This window comes from Orycteropus afer, unplaced genomic scaffold (assembly GCF_000298275.1).
Source record: "Orycteropus afer afer isolate SDZICR_OR568_19922 unplaced genomic scaffold, OryAfe1.0 scaffold00042, whole genome shotgun sequence".
NCBI lineage: Eukaryota > Metazoa > Chordata > Mammalia > Tubulidentata > Orycteropodidae > Orycteropus > Orycteropus afer.
The window spans coordinates 15,849,692-15,872,522 of NW_006921629.1; the positions used below are offsets into that span (position 1 = coordinate 15,849,692).

The window sequence follows — 22,831 nt, forward strand, 5'->3', positions numbered from 1 at the left end:
CATTGACTACAATTCCCCACAATGTATCAGCTCTCTGCCCACTTCCTTCCCATAGTTTCATCTTCCCTGTGCCTTTACCTCCCATGCACTCCTACCCACACCCTGAGCTGTCTCCCTGTGCAAACATTGCCCTTCTGTTCTCCCATGATTGATCACTCCAAGTAGTATATCTACCTGATGTAAATGTTCAGCCCATATGCCTATTATTTGGCTGGAAGCTACAGGAGTGACTTCACTTCCAGTCTTGAAGGGTAACTAGGGGCCATAGTCTCAGGGGTCTCACCAGGCTCTATCAGATCAGCAAACCTTATCTTTTTTTTTTTTTCTTTTCTTTTTTATGATTTTGAGTTTTGTTCCCCTGTGGCCTTTTTTTTTTTTTTTTTTTTTAATCCAGTACTCTTTTGACTTCTTTGGGCCTTGCCTAACCAAATTTCCATTCTCCATTTTTTTCTTTTCTTCTCCCTATGTTCTTCTTCCTCCCTTGCCCTCTTTTGTGCATCCTGAAAAGATAATCTGCAACAAACATCTGTCTTCATGCCTTGGAGGTGAGTTATCCCAGGAAACTGATCCATTTTAAATGTTAGAAGGTCTTTGTAGTAGTAACAGTTTTAACATCAGCCTAACTCTGCCCTGGTTCCTCTGTCACCTTCCTAGACTGCGGTTCACATCATGAATACAGCTCAAAAGCATAAATCTGAAATGGTACTAAATGCATGGGTGAATTTCCATCGGCTAAATGGTGACACTGAAGGTTGACTCTCAGGTAACCAGAACACCAGGATGTGTCCCAGGCCTCAGGATTACTTTTACTTTAATTTCCAAATGAACTAGAAAAGGTGTCCTTTCCACAGACAATGGGAGTTCAGCCCCTCCCCAAGATCTCCTGGAATTCTTGGTGGGGGATACTCCTAATAGTCCATCTTATTAGTCTGTTCCCCACTGTTACTTGGAGACTGGCATCTGCTCATCTCTCTACTTACCATATGTCATCCATGGCATGGAAAACCACTGCACACATGTCATTTCTCCCCAGGCTCTGCTCATACAAGCCTATTTGTTGTGCAGTTTTATTGACAGTGGATGGTAACAGAAGAAGATTGCAACATAACGTAACACAGGTAACCACTTAAAATTGCACATTAGATCCATTGGTCACTTTCCACAATAGGGAACATCTAAGAATGCTTAGATTTGCTACTATCTTCTTGACCTCTCCCTCTGCTGCCACCCTCTTCCAAGATGCTCCTCTACTAGCCTACCGGCCTCCAACCCCCAAATAATTATTACTTTTCTCATGCAAATCAACTCAGCTTGCTCTGAGTCTTCACCTTCGCCCTTCTGATCCTGCCTCTGACTCAGAAAGATCTATCAAGGTATTTTACCAACCCGCCCTCAAACAAAAGCCCGCAAAATTCCATCTCTCCTGTTATGAATTAAGTCTATCTTGCCCTTATTATTTAAAAACAAGTGATGTCAATTATTGGCCTTAAATAGTACATTCCCCCTCCTACTAAGTGTTTGACAACATAGAGAAAGCAGTAATTATGCCACCATTTCTCAAGTGCCTACCACCACCACCAGTGGCCATCAATTTGTGCATCAGTTTGTGGCTCCAGAGTGGAATTGTGCTCTGTAGAGTTTTCCATGGCTTTGATTTTTCTCAAGTGAACCATCAGGACTTTCTTCCAAGGTGTCTTTGGGTAAGCAAACCTCCTTTCAGTTAGCAGCTAAGCACATTAACTGTACCCACCACTCAGGGAGTCCATGTCACTCCCAGATTAAGTGACTTGTCTGAGGTCTCCTGGTTACTGATTGGTAGGGTTTGAATGTAAACTAGTGCCTGTCTGGTTCCTAAGCAGATGCCTGTATCTCTGTACAACATGGTAGATAATCCCCACCACTACCACTACTCCAGGATGCCATTCATTTATGCTTCATTTTTCTATCTCCATTGCTTTTCTATCTCAGGATTCCACTGCAATGGATTGGTGGAGGGACAACTTCTGGATCATCTTAGCTGTGGCCATCATCATTGTCTCCACGGGCCTGGGTCTTATCATGTACTGTGTCTGTAGATGGCAGCTTAGACAAGGTAATGACCATCTCACTGGGGTGGGTGGAGGGAAGAAAGGGGTTATCAGTGCATTAGGACTCTTTTCAAAAAAAAAACCACCTCAAACTCACTGCCTTGGAGTTGGATCTGACTCATAGTGACCCCTCCTTGGCTTTCTTTTAGGGTAGGAAAATTCATTCTGGGCCTGTGTGGGCTGAATTTTGGATTAGCATCATGCATTCTGGGCTTGAGTCTCACCTCAGCACTAACTCATGTCCTTGAGCCTCAATTTCCCCACCTAGACAGTAAATGGAGAGAAGTTAAGTGGTCTCCAAGAATGCTTCCAGCCCTAATGGACTGGGTGAAAGAAGAATCTATTTCAAGGCACAATATGCGTAAGTGCTTTCTTTCTCTCGTGTGGCTGTTAGCCACAGTATCTTATCTTGGAGACTTGAGAGAGCACAAGTCTGTAGAATGTCAAAATATTCTCCTGAGGAGTGCAGTGTAAACTCAACCCATGATCAACATATTGTTTGGCCACCATGACTGCCTCTTCTAAGGTCATATTCTGAATTTTTTGCTATTATCACCATCCTGACCAGGTATTTTTGCCATCCTTGACAAAAAAAAGGTAGCTACCTGTGGATTACCATTAATTTTGGATTATCTACAAGTGGGTTTTCCACTTTGCTGCTCATCTTCAGAAACATGAAACCCCTGATTCAACGATGCTTTTGCTTTAGATCCTATCCCTTTAAACAATGTCCTAAACCAAGAGTACACTTGGGGGATGGTAACTACGTTGAGATGTAGAACCACTTTCCCCTGGGGTACCTTGGAAGTCATTCTTCAGTGAGCAAGGCCACACCCTCAGAATCCTGCTCAATCATTGCTAAAAAATCAGGGCTGCACAATCTCTTCTCGTCTCTGAGATAAGAAAATTAATGTTTGAAAGGAGATAGGGCCTTAGTTGAGGCCCCATAAGGGTTGATAGCAGGGTTGGGACCAGAAATTCGGTCTCATGAGCTCCCAGGTCAATGCTCTTTCCTGTCTACTCCTCGATGGTAACTAATTTTTCTCTTTAAAACAAAAATTGTATTCTGGTTGTCTATAGTCTTCTATCTTAAAACTTTCCTTCTTAAAAGTTTTCATTCTTAAACATGGACAAAAGAATGACACTGAACATAAACTTTATCTTTTATCTTTAACTACTCCTATTAATAAGCAGGTTATCATTAATAATAATTTGTATACCCAGAACATCACAGTTTACAATCTGCTTTTCCCATTCTTTATCTTGTTTCCTCCCAACTGCACATATGTTTCTGAGTGTCACCTAAGTGCCAGTACTAGAAAATAATCACAAGGAAATAAACACAGCTCACATGGTCATTGTCATCACTGGACTATGCAGTCAGATGACCAGAGTTCAAATTCCAACTCTACCACTCACTAGCTCTATGTCAATAAGTCTGGCTCCTCTTGCATGTTCTTTCCAAATGTGTTAGGCCTGCTGGCCTTTGAGGACTTCTAATGTCTAAAATCACAATCGTTGTTAACTTTTCCTGAATGGAGATGCTTTCTTTCCCGTAGGCAAGAAATGGGAAATTGCCAAGCCCTTGAAACAAAACCAAAGAAATGAAGAAAAGATGTATGAGTAAGTGGGAGCAAATCCTTCTGATTTTTAATTTTGAGAACTGCTTGTTCACTTCCACTGTTACTCCTACACTATTTTACTAGTATGACTGAAACACCAACTTTTTCTGTGGTGACAGTGAAATGTTACATTTTCTGACTCTCCGCCTTGAAGGGAAAATGTCTCAGGGATTTGGGTGTGCAGAGCACTCTGTCTGCTCTCCAAGTCCTCTCTCATCTAATCTTTTTTGGTAGAGGTCATAGGTCTGCCTCCATGTTCTGGGCCCACCATTCAGGGTTAGGTCTACACATTTTCTCATTAGACAGATTACAAGTATAATCCTCTTAAAGCTATTATGCTGAACAAAAACATATTCTCACTTTACTTTTTTATTTTATATATTTGGGGCTTTATGATAGCTATCTATGTTGGTAGTCCTCAAGATCACCCTCAGATTCAATGATTCACTAGAAGGACCCACAGGATCTAGAAAAGCTCATAGCTACCCATGCTGTTGTTGTTGTTATGTGCCGTTGAGTCAGACCCGACTCATAGTGAGTTGGGTTTCTGAGGGAATATCACTATGGAAGTAGATTGTCCACCCTTCCTTCCAAGGAGTGGCTGGTGGGTTTGAACCACCAGCCTCCTGGTTAGCAGTCAACTGCCTTAGGCACTACACTACCAGAGCTCCCATAGTTCCAGCTTATTACAGTGAAAAGTACACATTGAAATGAGCGAAAGAAAAAGGCATATAAGGCAGACTCCAGGAAAGACCAGGTATGAGCTTCCAGTAGTCCTCTCCTGGTAGAGTCACACCAACAACACTTAATTCTCCTAGCAACAGTGGGTGTCAATGTGTGTAAATGTGCCAACCAGGGAAGTTCCCTTGAGCCTTGTGTCCAGTATTTTTATTGTGGCTTAATCACATAAGTAGTCATGACACTCAATCTCAACAGAAGTCAAACTGATGTAGTGTGACCCAAAGTCACTGGGCATAGAAAAATAGGCATTCACCATAAACTACATTGTTAGTATAAACTGTCTGACATGGCCTAAGACCCCAGGAATACAAAGACATGTCTATCAAGCAGAATATCCTAAGGGCTTAGAGCTATCTCCCAGGAGCCAGTTAAGGGCCCATTCTTTCTTTGGAATGTGTGCACTATATAAAACAAAATCTACGCTTTTCTAAAATGGCTTGTGATGTGCTTGCTTCAGTAGCACCTATACTAAGAAGACTCAAGGAGTGCACCAAACAATAGACTCCTTCCCCACCAATTCTGATTCCTTGAGGAGTAAAACAAATATGCAAGGCAGTTAGGTGGCCAATATATTACCTTTATAAAGAGTAAAGCTAACAGGAGGAAGAAATGGAATATGTGTTATGAGACCAGAAGAAATGGATGGTGCCCATCTATTATTACTGAACAGTTTGATAAAAAAAATTCTGTAGAAAAAGCCTTGATCAAAAGGGGGAAAATGTAGAACACAATTTGAAATTTTCAAGGAATCCAGACTTTCTAGAGCCACCGAGGCTGAATGAATCCTCTGAACTATTACCCTGAGATCATCTTTAAAGCTTAAACCAAAAGTGTGCCCTGAAGTCTTCTTTAAACTAAACATTTAGCTTAATTAGTAAAGAGTGTCTGCCTTGAGCATTGTGCACTTTTATTGAACTCACTTCTGTGGCTTCTAGCCAAACAATAGACAGGCATATGGGATGAACATTTACATCATGTGGATACACTCCTTGGAGAGATCAATCATGGGAGAACAGAAGGGCAGTGTTTGCACAAGGAGACAGCTGGGGTGTGGGGGTGGTGGAAGTACATGAGAAGAAAGGATACAGGGAAGAAGTTAACTATGGGGAGAAAGTGGAAAGAGAGCTGTTACATTGTGGGAAGTTGCAGTCAATGTCATGAAACAAAATATGTTTGAATTGCTGTATGGAAAATGAATTTGCTCGGTAAACTTCCACCCAAATCACAATTAAAAAAAAAAAAAAAAAAGGCTGGCATTGCAAAATGTAGCTCTATTCCAGGAGCAAGTGAGCTTCCTAATTCTGAATTGGGCAAATTTTCCTGCCCAGTTCACAGACAGCCCCAGGAAGCCTCTCGGGTCTCTCCCCACCCCTACCCCGCAAAGCAGGCCCCTTTCTTTGAATGGTAAAGACCTGGGCAAAATATATGCTTCCTGCAATGAGGCCCAACTGGAGAAAGTAGGAGGAGCTGAATTTTTTTCTGAAATTGATCAGCCAGATAAATCACCCTCCTTTCCCAGACATGGAGAGATGGAGCCACAGGTGATGCCCCTGCCACACACCCCTCTTCACTTATCCTGAAACAACCTGAAAGTGCTTATGAATGCGCAGGAGGACAGAACCACATACAACAACCCAAAATTCAGCTCAGAAGAATCCAGAACCAGTTTGGAAATCAAGGCACATAGGTGGGAATGGGGATCTAGGTACAGAGGCTTTCTTGAAGTCTATTGTTTTTTTAAACTTCTTACTGAATTATAATATGCATACAGGAAAATGCACATTAATCGAGGAAGAGGAAGACATAGAGAGGTACATGGGAGGTACAGACAACAAAGATGAAACCTTTTGTATGTACAGTACTGCATTGTCAGTGAAGGCTAACATGGGTATACGGGTGGATAGATGGGTGGACAGGCTGAACTATTAGGTAGGTCTATGAAGCAGGGAGTGTACCCAAGACCACGTATAGAGTTGGCAGACAATGGTTCTATAAGTGTATTTGTATGATCTGTAAGAATTCCCAGGTGTATAGTAGAGCTGACAAGGGACAGGTTGTAGTCACTTCTTGGTAACAGCCAGCTACCCAGAGGGACCGAGTAGTTGAACCTGTGGGCTCAGGATCATTGTCACAGGGGACATCAAGCTCAATTGGCATAACATACTACACAAAACATTGTTCCACCTCCTACATTGGTGAGTAGTGACTAGGATCTTAAAAGCTTGCAAGAAGCCATCTAGATGCAACAATGGGTCTCTCCTCATCCAGAGCAAAGAAGAATGAAGAAAACCAAAGATTCATGGAAACAATTAGTACTAGCGACTGGTACACCATGCGATCCACAGCCTATACAACTATGAGACCAGAAGGGCTAGATGCCTGGCTACCACTGTCAACCACTCGAAGGGGGATCTATTTAGGAGATCCTGGATAGAGAGGAAGAACAATGTGGAACAACACTCAAAGTCATTTGGGAAAAAAAAAAGGGGGAGGACCAGGTTTGCTGGTCCTAGAGCCTGTGGAACCACTGAGATTATGGCCCCTACCTGCCCTTCAGGTCTGGAATTGAACCCACACCTGTGGCTTCCAGCCAAACAAAAGACAGACATATGAATTGAACATTTACCTGAGGTAGATACACTCCTTGGAGAGAACCATCATGGGAGAAAGAAGGGCTGCTTATGCACAGGGAGACAGCTCAGGGGGCAGGAGTGCATGGAGATTTGGACACAGGGAAGAGGTAATTATCAGGAGAAAGTGGGAGGGGAGCTGTTGCATTGTGGTAAATTGTAATGAATGTCATGAGACAACTTGTATGTGAACTGTTGTATGGAAAGTGAATTTGCTTTGTAAATTTTCACCCAAATCACAATTTAAAAAAAAAAAAAGAAAAGTGCATATTAGCAAATGTATCAAAAAGCAAAACTGAACCAGTTGCGGGACAGTCGACTCTGACCCATGGTGACCTCACATGTGTTAGAGTAAAACTGTGATCCAGAGGGTTCCAAGGGCTGATTTTTCAGAAGTAGATCACCAGGGCTTTCTTCCAAAGCATCTCTAAGTGAGCTCCAATCTCCATCCTTTCAGTTAACAGCCGAGCACATTAACTCTGCACCATCTGGGAACTGACTCCCAGTCAGTGTACAGTTCAATGAATTTCACAAACTGGATGGGCCCAGATATCCAGACCAAAAAACAAAATATTACCAACACCTCAGATGCTCACCCCATATTCCGTTGTAGTCATTTTGCCCCAAGGGAAACCTCTATATGACTTCTAATAGTGTCGATTTCTTTTCTCTTGTTTTAATGCTTTACAGAAATGGAATTGTATAGGAGGTGTCATTTGGTGTTTGGCTTATTTTGCTCCACAATATCCGTGTGAAGATCGTGTGTGTAGTTGTAGACTGCTCATTCTCACTGCCGTAGAATATTTCTGCCATGAGAGTACACCATGATTAATTTGTCCATTCTATTAAGTGCTGATGGGCGTTCAGGCTTGTCCAGTTCGGGGCTGTTATGAATAGTGCTGTTGTGAACATTCTAGCACATGTCTTTTGCTGAACTTTAAAAAAACAAAAAACATCAAATCTTCTTTGGTCTTCCTTATTCACTGTCCACCTCTCACATGTATATGAGGCAATTGAAAATACTATGCCTTGGGTTAGTCTTCAAGGAGATATTTTTGCTCTTCAGCACTTGAAACAGGTCTTTTGCAGATTTGCCCAATGCAACATGTCGTCTGATGTCTTGACTTCTGCTTCCATTGGTGCTGAACCAAGCAAAATGAAGTCTTGGACAACTTCAATCTTTTCTCCATTTATCGTGATACTGCTTATTGGTCCAATTGTGAGGATTTTTGTTTTCTTTATATTGAGGTGTAAGCCACACTGCAGACTGTAGTCCTTAATCTTCAGTAGTAAGTGCTTCAAGTCATCCTCACTTTCAGCAAGCGAAGTTGTGTCATCTGCGTATCTCAGGTTGTTAATAAGCCTTCCTCCAATCCTGATGTCACGTTCCTCTTCATATAGTCCAGCGTCTCAGATTATTTGCTCAGCATACAGGTTGTATAAGTATGGTGAAAGGACACAACGCTGACACCCTCCCTTCCTGACTTCAAACCATGCATTATCCCCTTGTTCTGTTTGAACAACAGCCTCCTGGTCTACGTACAGGTTTCTCATGAGTACAATGAAATGTTCTGGAATTCCCATTCTTCTCAATGTTATCCACAATCTGTTATGATCCACACCACCAAATACCTTTGCATAGTCAATAAAACACAAGTAAACATCTCTCTGGTATTTGCTTTGAGCCAAGATCCATCTGACATCAGCTATGATATCCCTCACTCCATGTCCCCTTCTGAATTCAGCTTGCATTTCTGGAAGTTCTCCGTCAGTATAGTGCTGCAACCATTTTTGAATTATCTTCAGTAAGATTTTACTTGTGTGTGATATCGATGATAGTTCAATAATTTCCACATTCTGTGGAATGGGTACAAATATGAATCTCTTCCAGTCAGTTGGCCAGGTACCTGTCTTCCAAATCTCTTGGGATAGCTGAGTGAGTGCCTCCAGTGCAGCATCCATTTGTTGAAATATTTCAGTGGGTACTCTGTCAATTCCTGGAGCCTTGTTTTTCACCAATTCCTTCAGTGCAGCTTTGCCTTCTTCCTTCAATACCATTGGTTCTTGAGCATATGCCACCTCCTGAAATGGATGATCATCCACCAATTCCTTTGGTACAGTGACTCTGTGTATTCCATCCATCTTCTTTTGATGTTTCCTGCATCATTCAACATGTTGCCCATGAAATCTTTCAATATTGCAATTCGAGGCTTAAATTTTTTCCTCAGTTCTTTCAGCTTGAGAAATGCTGAGTGTATTCTTCCCTTTTGGTTTTCTAACTTCAGTCTTTGCACATTTCATTATAATAATTGATTTTGTTTTCTCAAGATGCTCTTTGAAATCTTCTATTCAGCTCTTTAATTTTGTCATTTCTTCTGTTTGCTTTAGCTACTCTCCATTCAAGGGCAATTTTCAGAGTCTCTTCTGACATCCATTTTGGTCTTTTCTTTCCCTCCTGTCTTTTTAATGACCTTTTGTCTTCTTCATGAATGATGTTCTTGATGTCATTCCACAATTCCTCTGGTTTTTAGTCATTGGTGTTCATTGCATCAAATCTATTCTTTAGATGGTCTCTAAATTCAGGAGGAATGTAATCAAGGTCATATTTTGGCTCTCATGGACTTGTTTTAATGGTCTTCAGCTTCATCTTGAATTTGTATATGAGCAGTTGATGGTCTCTTCCACGATCAGCTCCTGGCCTTGTTTTGCTGAAGATATTAAGCTTCTCTATATTCTCTTGCCGCAGATATAGTCAATCTGATTCCTGTGTACTCCATCTGGCAAAGTCCATCTGAATAGCAGCCGTTTATGTTGTTGAAAAAGGTTATTTGCAACGAATAAGTCATTGGTCTTACAAAATTCTATCATGCGATCTCCAACATTATTTCTATCACCAAGGCCATATTTTCCAACTATAGCAGTTCTTCCTTGTTTCCAACTTTTGCATTCCAAACACCAGTGATAATTAATACATGTTGATTGCATGTTTGGTCAATCTCAGACTGCAGAAGCTGGTAAAATCTTCAATATCCTCATCTTTGGCTTTGGTGGTTGGTGTATAAATATGAATAATAGTAGCATTAACTGGGCTTCCTTATAGCCATATGGATATTATCCTATTACTGACAGCAGTGTATTTCAGGATGGATCTTGAAACATTCTTGATGATGATGAATGCCACATCATTCTTCTTCAATTTGTCATTCCCAGCATAGTAGATCATATGATTGTCTGATTCAAAATGGCCAAAAACAGTCTATTCTAGCAACGAATGCCTAGGATATTGATCTTTATGCATTCCATTTCATTTTTTGACAACTTCCAATTTTCCTAGATTCAGACTTCATACATTCCATGTTCTGATTTTTAATGGATGTTTGCATCTGTTTTTTTCTCATTGTGAGTTGTGCCACGTCAGTAAATGGAGGTCCCAAAAGCTTTACTCTTTCCACATCATTAAGGTCAGCACTACTCTGAAGAGTCAGCTCTTCCCCAGTCCTATTTTGAGTGCTTTCCCACCGGAGGGACTCATCTTCCGGCACTATACTGGACAATGTTTCAGGGCTATTCATAAAGTTTTCCAATAATATCTCAGACAGTGTTTCACTGCTATTCATAAGGTTTTCACTGGACAATTCTTTGAGAAATGTACAGTGGGCTCTTCCTTCTTTCGAGTCTGCCTTAGTCTGGAAGCTCTGCTGAAGTCTGTCACCATGAGTGACCCTGCTGGCATTTGAAACACTGGTGGCATAGCCTCCATCCTCACAGCAACACGCAAGCCACCACTGTAAGACAAACTAACAGACAAGTCTGTCTCCCTTAGCTGTTCCAAACTGTTCCACTCACTTCCCCTCAGCATGGCACCATCCCCAGGCTCTCCGACACCCACCTGCCAGCACCCAGCTCACTGACGCTGGTAGTGGGTGTAAGGTCGCAGTAAGGAGAAGAGGATGCACAAAAGTGGGGTTAAAGAGAAGTTTTTATTCTGCACTCCCAGGAGAGGTTTACGGGTCCCCAAGAGGGGCCCGGGCAAGGTTCACGGGTCCCTGAGAGGGGCCAGAGAAGTCGCGCTGCCCAGGTGAAAGAAAGGGTTTTTTTATAGTGATTTTCTTCCTGGTTCTTAGAGGACCGGAGGGAGAGCAGGGTATGTGTTACAGGAACCAATAAGGTTAAAGTACCCCATTAGCATGGGGGTAGGAATTAAAGTTGAAGTACTTCATTAACATAGTGGGCAGGAAATGGTTGGGGGCTTTGGTGAGTAAGAGTCAGGTGCTGGGGTCTTTCCTAAGCAAGGGCTACGTGCTGGGGTCTGGTATGGGCTCTGGTCAGGTGCCTCCTTGCTTGACCAGTTCTTATAATCCCCTCCGGCTCAGTTATTCACCCACCTGGCCAGCCATGTTTCTGCCTAACAGTGGGAATGCTACAGTCCCCAGGTAGTGTAAATAGTTAATGCACTTGGTGCTAATTTAAAAGTTGTTGGTTTGAGTTTACCCAGAGGCACCTCAGAAGAAAGGCCTGACAATCTACTTCTGAAAAATCAGCCATTGAAAACTCCGTGGAGCACAGTTCTACTCTGACACCTGTGGGTTGCCATGAGTAGGATTCAGTACAACAGCAGCCAGTTAGTGGGGTTTTGTCATAGGGTGTATGTATGTCTAGGTCTAGGAGTACTTCTGTTTTGCAACACAAAATACACCTGGTACATACCTCCCACTCCCAGTGCAGCTCAGATAGACCCAGAAGAGTGTGCTCCACGCTCCGAGTTACAGTGCTTCCATTCCATTCCCTCACTTTCATTCTTCCCTAAGTTGGAGGAAAAGGTTTCTTTATTATAACAGTTACCAAGAGGATACAGGATAGATAGAAAGGGAAGGGAATGCTTCCAATTTGTGGTGACCAAGATTTGAATATTCAGCTCTGTTTGTCTTGAGTTTTCCTTTATGTCTGCTTATAGTAGGCATAGTCAAAACCAAACACTGACTCATTCTCTTTCTCTCTCTCTAGGAATGTTGTTAATCAATCACCAATTCAATTACCTCCTCTGCCACCCAGGGGTTTGCCTCCTACTGAAGATACCTGTAAGTGTATTTTGCTGATAACAGTTTTACTCAGGCTAAGATAACAAATATATCTAGCAATTGCAAATGGTGGCATTCTGTTTAAAATAGAAAGGATAAGTTAAAAAGAGGAAGAATAAGTAACAAAGCTCCTGATACATAACGTGTAAATTCATGTTCCAATCCCAGCTCGGAAATGTGAGAAGCCTAGTGACAACACACTGGGCCCCCTTACATTTCCAATCAGGAAAACTCTGCCTGGCTCCCTGCTTCTGAAATGTTCTTCCTGAAACTCTTCACATAGCTGGCTTCACCTCATCCTTCAGGGGTCAGCTCAGATGTCACCACCTTGAAGAGACCATCCCCTACCACCCTATCTAAAGTATCCTACTGATTTCCTTTATGAAATTTACAACAGTTATCTGAAATTCTCTTATTTAGTTATTGCTCATTTGTTTATTATCTAGCTACTCCACTAGAAAATAAACTCCAGGAAGGCAGAAACCTTTCTTGTGTTGTTCACACTGATTATCACCACCAAGAACAGTGTCTGGAGCTTAGTGAATTCTTCATAAAAATGTTTTGATTGAATGAGTAAGTAGTTATATTAGCTAACATTTATTAAACACACACTGTGTGCCAGGCCCCATGCTAGGCACTTTCTGGGTATTATCTCATTTAATCTTCACAACAAATCTATGCGTCAAGTGCATTATAATTCTCCTTTGACAGATGAAGGGACTGAGGCACCGAGAAGTTAAGTGACTTGCCCAAGACCACACAACTAGTGACGGCTGGAACCTGAACATGAACTTAGATCTAACTGCAGGGCTCTGCAGGAAATGAAATTGTGGTAGCTTTTCAGGTTCTCTTGGGAGGAGATGAAGTCCCTGGGTATGCAAACAGTCAGAGTGCTCAGCTGCTAGCTGAAAGACTGGAGGTCTGAGCCCACCCAGAGGCACCTTGGGAGAAAGGCCTAGTGGTCTACTTCCAGAAAACCAGCCACTGAAAACCCTGTGGAGCACAGTTCTACGCTGACACACATGGGTCGTCATGAGTATAAATCAACTCAACAATAAATGGTTTGGGGAGAGGAGATGGAACTGCACTAGAGGCAGTTCCAGTCTCCACCAGCAGTCAGGCTGAACTGTTTGATCATACTTCTAGCCACTTTAGTCCTTTTGCTATGTACCCATTCTCTACTAATTCTACCTTTTCCAAACACCACTGGTTTCTTCCTCTCTTAGCAGACAAATCTGTACTTGAGGAATTACAGACAGTTCTGGAAAACAGTGTAGGTCATTGGAGGAATCTGTCAAAAAGGAAATGTGGTTTGTATCACTTCTTTATGAGAATTAGGATCTGCAGACACAGCTCTACTCATTTGGCTATCAGCCTTGGTCAGTTTCTTTTTTAAAGGTTCAAGGTCAAGCTTTGGTTTCATAAGACTGCAGTGCAGTCTTAGGCAGAGAAACATGGGGGATCAAGTACTGGAAGTCTGACTCTATTTGCCATTTGCTCACTTGGGTGAACTTGAGACAATGCCATGTTTAACTGCCTTCTGTAAAATGGAGATCTAGTCCACCAAAAAGTGGGAAAGTCCCTAAAACGCAGAAAATCATGCCATGCCACTGGTCAAAAATATACTAACATACAATGGCTTTGCATCTAAAGACCTTTTTGTGTCTTCCAGCTCTGTGGGAAACACCAAGTCAACCGCCAGTTACATACTCGTCTGTACATAAAGTTAAAAATACAAAGACAGTTTCTATTCCAAGCTATATTGACCCTGAAGATGACTATGATGATGTTGAGATACCTGTGACTGTTGGAAATCATCATTTTGAAAAAACTGTTTCTTCTTTTTGGCAAGCTGAGGAGGGTTCGCACAATTTATTTTAAAACAATCAACAATGGTTAAACTTCCCAATCACAAAATAGGCAAAGGACATGAACAGAACCTTCACCAAAGAGGACTTCCAAACAGCCAGCAAACATGAGAAGATGTTCACCTTCATTAGTCATTAGAGAGATCCTGATCAAAACTACAATGAGATACCATTTTACCCTGGTTAAAATGGCACTGACAAAACAAACAAAAGATAAGAATCCTTGCTGGCAAAGACGTGGGGAGATTGGAACTCTCATCCATTGCTGATAGGACTATCAAATGGCACAACCACTATGGAAAACAGAATGACCCTTTCTCAAAAACCCAGAAATAGAATTACTACTGTATGATCCAGCAATACCATTCCTAGGTATATACCCTGGGGAAAAAAAAAAAAACCCACTGCCATTGAATCAATTCTAACTCTTAGTGACCCTGTAGGACAGAGTAGAACCCATAGGGTTTCCGAGGCTATAAATTTTTACAGGAGCAGACTGCCTGTTTTTTCTCCTGTGGAGCAGCTAGTGGGTTCAAATCTCCAACCTTCTGGTTAGCAGCTGAATACCTTACTCACTGTGGCGCCAGAGCTCCCAGTATATATCCTAAACAGGAAATACCAAGCCCACTCCCATCAAGTCAATTCTGACTCATGACGACCCCCACTGGATTTCCAAGGCAGTAAATCTTTATGGAAGTAAATTGCCCCATCTTCCTTCTGCAGAGCAGCTAGTGGGTTTGAACCACCAACGATCTAGTTAGCAGGCAAATGCCTTAGGCACTGCGCCACCAGAGCTCCTTTCATATATACCTTTTGTATATACCTTTCATGTTGTTGTTGTTATGTGCCATCAAGTCAGATCCGACTCATAGTGACCCCTCCTTGGGTTTCTGAGGCAGTATCACTATGGAAATAGACTGCCCCATCTTCCTTCTGAGGAGTGGCTGGTGGGTTTGAACTGCCAGCCTTCTGGTTAGCAGTCAAGTGCCTTTAGGCACTATGCTACCAGAGCTCCATATATCTTTCGTAGAGACCTAAAATAAAAGAAACACACCTATGCTTGTTGTGGCAGAAGAACATTCTGAAAACTAAGACTCTTAACATGACAAAGACTTCCAACTTAAGTGTAAAGCAAATTTCTTCTTGTTGGAGTGACTCCATTTTGTGTCTTTTAAAACAGTCTTTTTCATACAGTGCAGTTTGTCACTTCTGTAAAAATTTCCACTGGACCTTTGACTTAGATATAAGAGCAGTTCTGTAGAAAAATGTGGTTTTACTTATCTTACTCACATAGATGTTAAAGAAAACAAGCTACAGTTAAACTTCAGAGAGATGTACTTACAGTTAGAATAAATTAATGCTTATAGATAATAAACCTTTAAGAAGATGAATTGACACAGTGGCTGCAACAATGGGCTCAAACATAGCAACCACTGTGAGGATGGTGTAGGATCAGATGATGTTTCATTCCGTTGTACGTAGGGTCTCTGTGAGTTGGAACCAATTTCAACAGTACCTAACAACAGCAACAACTATATTAAGTAGAGACATGCTTATAGCTTTTTTGTATTTAATGCCCTTTTCTCCCCCTTAAGCATAAAAATACTTAGCATTTTCACTTGTCATCAATTTATTCTTTCAACAAACTCTTTGCTTTTATATTTTAACAGAGTTCATCAATATACTGCAGATCTAACTTCATTATTGCTCCCTTGACTATTTTTCAGAAACTATTTCCATTTTGCTAACCTCAGAAGCTAGGCTACAGGTGCCTACATGATCTAATGTGCTGGGAAACATGTGATTTCAGTGGTTATTCAGAAAATGGACCTACATGCCCCCTTTATAACACTCAGTATCTATATTTTAAAATTGTGTTAGGCTGGGTTCTCTAGAGAAGCAAAACCAGGAAATCTTATATATACATATAGAGAAAGAGAAATTTATGTTAGGAAAATGGCTCACACACTTACAGAAGCTGGCAAGTCCAAAGTTCTTGGATCAAACGTCAAGCTGGAGGCTATTCCCAACTCACACAGCTGCAGGGACTGATGAGCTCAGGGTTGGCAGGCAGTATACCCACTGTTGACTCCAACAAATAACGAATCCAAGATCTCCAGGCCGAATGGTGGATTGTTTGCTCACGGACAGTTGTAGGCAGCACAACAGGATCCCGATCCACAGAAGAGGGTCTCTTTTCCCTGGATGTCCATAAATATATTGGAAGCAGGCCACACCCCTAGGGAAACTCCCTTTCAATGGATTGGCTATTCAAAACATATACATCCAATTCCATCATGGGAGTAACCCACATCACAACTGCTTGAACCACACAGAATTGTGGTCCAGCCAAATTGACACACAGCTCCAACTATCACAAAAATTGTTTCAGGAAACACAGTCATCCAAAATCCCATCACCTAGAGTCATCCTCGGAAGGAAGGTTGGGCAATCTACTTCCGTAGTAATACCACCTCGGAAAACCAAGGAGGGGTTGCTATGAGTCGGATCCGACTCAACGGCAAAACCCCCTTTTGCTGTTATAAACTCTTTGTTTTCACTTTAAACAGACTTGTGGTTTTCCACTATGACTATTTTGGTGTCAGAAGTGGTATCCACAAGCAACTTCCTCAGGCAGCTCTCGGAGAGCCAAGAAATCAGGCTTTGGATCCAGCAGAGTCAACTAGACTCTCCTTTTTTCAATGGACCTTTGGGGGCTCCCTGGGTGTAAGTAGCTCTCAGATCTTTGAAACTCCACCTTGTTGCATCTGAGGTTCAGTTAAGTTTTATTACTGCCTCATTTACATTATTTTTGGTCAGCCTAGATATGTTTTCCCTTTTCTCCCTGTTTTGGTTTCTGTCAGAGGTAATTCTACTTCTTGCGTCTCAGGTTTAGTCATAGTAGATAATTCTGCTTTCAAAGAGCTGGAGGTCACCATAAGCCTCAAGACTTTTGGGTACAGGGTGCGTACCTAAATGCTAGTAGGGCACCCACCGTAGAGCCAACCATTAAAGACACCTGTGTGAGGATAACCCAGTGAGGAGACCGGCTAGAGCACTAGGCTGGGATTTGTTTCCACTGGGATGCACACGAACTCTCCTGCACCCTCAGGCACACTGCAGAAACAGCAAAACTCTCCCAGACCCTGTCGCATTTCCCCACAGGAATTGTTGTGACCCCAAGAAAACCAAAACCAGTACTCCATTTGGCTATTTGTGAGCTTTGCTCTCCTTGTACCAGGATGCCATTTGAGGAAACTGTCCTTAAGGCTTTCTGCCTGCAAGTTCAGGTCAAAGTTTTTAGCTTACAAGCTCAAATTTAAAACTTGAGATTTTGTAGAATGCACATTTTGTAGGCTTATACAATAACACATAAAACAAGCAACCCAGTTTCTTGTAAGTACACAGTAATTCTTTGCAGAAAAATGTTGTTGCTTAATGCTCGGTTTTGGACAAGGATCTGAATAAAAGCCCTCCATTTAAGAATCTGGTAAATTAAGTTTATCTAAGACCTAATTTTTCTGCAAGGAATTATTGTGTACATATACGAAACTGGGTTGCTTGTTTTTTGTGTTATTGTATAAGCCTGGTGAATTTATGTGTTTTTTGTTTATTTGTGTCAGAGTCTCTGCATTGTTTCAAGAAGCCATAACTGACATTTGCTGAGTGTTTCCTGTCATGCAAGTCTTTTAATAGAAAAAAAGACTGCTTCTTATAAGTTATACTGTCAGCAGCTACAAATTTTATATGAACCAGTCTATTTAAAAAGTGTACTTTTTAAATTAAATTTTAAAATAAATAAAATCTGCATTAAATTTTTAAATAAATTTATTCTGACCAAGACAAGTTCATGTCAACCTTAAAAGCAAAATCCTTTCTAAGTAACTTAAGCTAGATATTAGATGAAATGTATTTTATTTAAAGAAAAAAATTACTTATCTTGATTAACATAACAATACCTCAAAAAAGGACAAATTATTCTAAATTGCTTTTTTAAAGAATCTTATAAAACCTGCAAAAACAAAGTTATAACAATGTAGTAATTTATTATCTCCAGATAGTATTATTAAAATGGATTATAATATTTTTTACTTATTCTGATTAGTTTATGTTTACATAAATTAAACAGTCCTAACATTCCCAGGAATTAATTAAAATAAATTTATTCTGACCAAGACAAGTTCATGTCAGCCTTGAAAGCAAAACCCTTTCTAAGTAACTTAAGCTAGATATTAGATGAAACATGTTTTATTTAAAGAAAAAACATGATTTTTATTAATTAGAAGAAAGAAGACTAAACTGCTTACTGAAAAATAAGATAAAAAATAAAGGTTTGAATTAAAAATATAAATTAAACAAATGTTATTTCAATAATAATTATGGTTTATAATTTATAAACGTATATTAATTCTTAAGAATTTTAGGTGACCTCCTGGTCTTAAAATTGAGTGAATAAATATTCATTATAATTAAAATTTATAGCCTCTTACTTTTATGCCACAGAAAGAGGATACATATAAATTTAAGTCTAATAATAAGTATATTCTTTTTTTTTTTCTCACTCAAAAGGTTGTACTATAAAGAATACGTAATAGAGACAAAAATTTAAAAGGTTTATTAACAAGGAATTCATTTGCTATAATTAACATTTTTATCGGTCTGGTTAGTTGTTAGTTTACTAAATTTTAAGAACTTTAAGTGTCAAAATAACAAAGAATTAAGTTTCTCTATTAAAATAACAAAATTTTCTTTAAATACTAGATTAAAAAGTTAATTTTATTCTTTATGTAATCTATTTTTAAAAGCAAAGGTGCAACATAATAAATTCCTAAATTTAAAAAGCTATAGAATATGTTGTTGTTGTTATGTGCCGTCGAGTCGGCACCGACTCATAGTGACCCCTTCTTGGGTTTCTGAGGCAGTATCACTACGGAAGTAGATTGCCCCATCTTCCTTCCGAGGAGTGGCTGGTGGGTTTGAACCGCCAGCCTTCTGGTTAGCAGTCAAGTGCTTTAGCCACTACGCTACCAGGTTGGGCAATCCTATTTCCGTAGTGATACTGCCTCGGAAACCCAAGGAGCGGTCCCTATGAGTCGGGGCCGACTCGACGGCAAACAACAAGAACAACAACATAGAATATGTTAGGGGGGAAAAAAAACACCTTAAAGTTTACTCAATTTTGTTAGTGTTGTTTCCTTGATTTACTATTTATTGCTCTAATATTAAAAAAAATAATAATAAATAAATTTAAAGTATAAACTACCTAAGAGGCAAAAACTCTATATTTTTAAGTTTATGCTAACTTTTATGTCCTTCACTAAGAAATAAAGTCACTTGACTTTAGAAAAAGTTAAAGTTCACCTTTAAAATCTTTAATTAAATAACTCAAGTATTGTTTCTAATTGACTTGTAATGAATTGCTGACAACTTTAAAAAGCCACAAAAGAATTGTTTTTGTTTTATAAAATAATAATAAAACAAAAAGGTTTATTTGCTGTATTATGAATTATGTAGGCTATGTTCCCAAGGCAAGAAGTGCCAAATTTTCTCTAAGTTTAATTCATATGTCAATAATGTTCACCCAATCTTAGGCAACCAGCACATAATATTGTCATAACTTTATTATTTCAATTACTAACTTAATTGCAACTTTTAAAAAAAAATCTAGCACTACCAAAATAAATAATTTTAACCAAAAAATACATATTATTTACCCATAAAAAAATCTTTATTACTATTCAAATATTTAGGGACTTAATAGGATATACTGACTATTTAATATTATGTCTTAAAACTATTTTGTATCATATCTTTTAAAATAAGCTTAATTATTCATTTAAGCAATATTTTTATCAAAGTTTTTTATTGACTTTATTTAGCTTTGTATTATTTTAAATTTTTCAATCAAATTGTTTACTTTAAAAAATTATTATAAGTTAACCATAGTCATCTTTAAATTTACTATTTATAGAAAACTTCTACTTTAAAATTCACAGAAAATGCTTAACTGAAATGTTTCAACAAAAATGGACAATATCAGACCAATGACAAGCCCTATAATATTTCAAATGTGGATACCATTGCACTAAATTAAGATTTGTGAAAAACTAATAAAGTTTTCAAACTATGCTGACCCAAAGTTATGTGGAACTAAGATAAACCATCTAAGACCAAACAGGCAAAAATATTATTATAAAGTTTATTTGAAAATATTGTTAATATTCAATGATTTATTTTCTAAATCTAAAAAGCTTTTTTCCTTTTTTTAATGTAAAATCTCCTCATTTCAATAACTAATAACATTATGTTGATTAAAGGATATCTTATGGATTAAAAGACGTTTTGGCACACATCAAAGTTTGGAGTAAATGTATTCAGAATAATTTAAATGATTCCACCTGTGGACTCCAAGGAATAAATATTAAAATCACTATGACAAAAGAAAAAAAAATACATATAGTTCTTCAAAATCAAATAGCCCTTGACATCCTTACTACTAACTATACAAAGAAGGACCTATGCCATTATTAAAACTAATTGTTTATTTTAAATTTTAATCATCCTGTTCCTTCCTTAACTGATGTTATATTTTATTTTAAAATTCTTCTCATCGTATCTTATTATAAAATGCTGTGTGCCACACTTAATTCCACTTTAAAAGAATATTTTTTTCAAGGTTAAAGAAGGCTTTAATGACCAAAAATCAAAATCTGCCTACCATTACTCCAAAAGAATATATGTATTGAAAAAGACATAAACTGAAAAACTATTCAAAAAAAAAAAAAAGTACTACAGCCCCTACCTGGGCTATCCAGCCCACAGGAATACTCAAACTCAAATTCCAGCAACCTGAAAATCTGAAGTAGATGACATCTGAACCAGACAGCTTCGCAAGACCTCTGGACCAAGACTGTATATAGCACATGGCTCCTAACTGAGCTGGACTTTACTTAAATAAACTGTACTATTACTTGTTATCATGCAAACAATATTTTTTTACAATTTACTTCATCCTAATAGCCATTCTTTTTATAATTGCTTTATTGTATGATTTTAATATTATGCCTTGCTTTATCGTTTTATTTTTCCTTTACAATTAAGTGTTTTTCTCCAGTTATTTTGATAACTAACATTAATACATTACAAAGTTGTTGTTGTTGTTGTTGTGTGCCATCGAGTCGGACCCAACTCATAGTGACCCCTCCTTGGGTTTCCGAGGCAGTATCACTACGGAAGTAGATTGCCCCATCTTCCTTCCAAGGAGTGTCTGGTGGGTTTGAACCACCAGCCTTCTGGTTAGCAGTCAAGTGCCTTAGCCACTATGCTACCAGAGCTATGTGCCATTATTAACATCTCTTGTTGCTCCTAGATAAATATCAAAATAATGATAATAAAAGGGGGGTCATAAAAATAATTCACCAGAAAGTTACTGGACTCCATGTAAAAATATTAAGAGCACTCATAATGGGTTTAATATTTTCAGTTAGTGACCCAACAATATAAAATTTTAAGTTAATTCTCATTAAAACTGGACTAATTATATTCATTCTTACTGTCATTTTCTTTTGCCTGATTAAATGTTTCTTCTTTTATATCACTTGACTTTACATCCCAGAACAAGATAACTTTTCCTCTAATATTTTAAATAATTTTCAAAAAGTATTAACTGTTGGCTATTCTCTATAGCTCAAACTCAAAAGCAGTTGGCTTTATTATTTATTATTATTATAAAATGTTTACTTAGAGGAATTTGACCTCCCAATTTAATTAAAGGTTTCTAGTCTATCAAATTGTTCCTTCCCATTTGTTCTTGCTCTATTCACATCCTCATAATAACAAAATTACTAAAACAAAGTCTTTAAACAATAACATAGTGAAAACACCTGTGATGGTGCCCAGCTATATATAGCCTTGTCTTTTAACTGATAATGTCTGGGGTCTTAAAGGCTTGTAAATAACAAATGACCATCTATAATCCTGACCAAATCCCTGAAGAGAAGGAGTTACTCCCTCTGGGTGATCAAATGAATCTGAAAAACAACTCACCCTGAAGATGAGGCTCTTAGCTTAAGCAGTGTGAAGCCAAAGTCTGTGTAGAAAAAAAGTACTCCTAAGTGTGATGTTGAATTCTCAAAGGAATTCCTGATCAAAAGGGGTAGTCAGGAAGAGCATTCTAAAAAACTAAGATACTTAACGTGACTAAGAGTTCTAACTGAAATCTAGATTAAATTTCTTCTTGTACTAAGTGACTCCATTTTGTGCCTTTTAAAATAGGCTTTGTTAATCATGGGAGAAAGAAGGGCTGCATATGCACAGGGAGACGGCTCAGGGTGCAGGAGAGTATGGAGGGATGGACACAGGGAAGGGCAACTGTGGGGAGGAAGTGGGAGGGAAGCTGTTGCATTAGTAAACTGTGGTCAATGACATGAGACAAAGTATATGTGAACTGCTGCATGAAAAGTTAATTTGCTCTGTAGATCTTCACCCAAATCACAATTTTTTTAAAAAAAAAGAGAGATAAAAAATAAATAAAATAGGCTTTGTCATACAATGCAGCTGGTCACTTCTGTAAAAATTTCCATTGTACTTTTGACTCAGAGATAAGCAGTTCTATTAAAAAATGAGATTTTACTTGCCTTACATAAGTACTAAAGAAAACAAGTTGTGCTTAAACTTCAGAGAGATGTACTTATTAGGATAAACTAATGTTAAATACAGGAGCTCTGGTAGCATAGTGGCTAAGGCACTTGACTGCTAACCAGAAGGCTGGCAGTTCAAACCCACCAGCCACTCCTCGGAAGGAAG

General features: G+C 39.1%; 1 protein-coding gene across 1 annotated transcript; it reads left to right on the plus strand.

Moving 5' to 3' along the window:
- Positions 1–736: 736 nt before the first annotated feature.
- Positions 737–17,349, plus strand: LOC103194234 (SLP adaptor and CSK interacting membrane protein). Its single transcript, XM_042780496.1, has 6 exons — positions 737–763; positions 1,969–2,092; positions 3,647–3,710; positions 12,085–12,158; positions 13,831–14,005; positions 17,268–17,349. The coding sequence occupies exons 1-6, from the start codon at positions 737–739 to the stop codon at positions 17,347–17,349; spliced, it is 546 nt and encodes a 181-aa protein (XP_042636430.1).
- The last annotated feature ends 5,482 nt before the right edge of the window (positions 17,350–22,831 follow it).

Excerpts from the sequence above, each read along its gene's own strand:
- LOC103194234 (XM_042780496.1), top strand. The coding sequence starts at position 737 with ATGGTGACACTGAAGGTTGACTCTCAG. Across the intron at positions 3,711-12,084 it reads AATGAAGAAAAGATGTATGA|GAATGTTGTTAATCAATCAC; the intron begins GTAAGTGGGAGC and ends CTCTCTCTCTAG. Across the intron at positions 14,006-17,267 it reads AAAACTGTTTCTTCTTTTTG|GATGCCATTTGAGGAAACTG; the intron begins GCAAGCTGAGGA and ends TCCTTGTACCAG.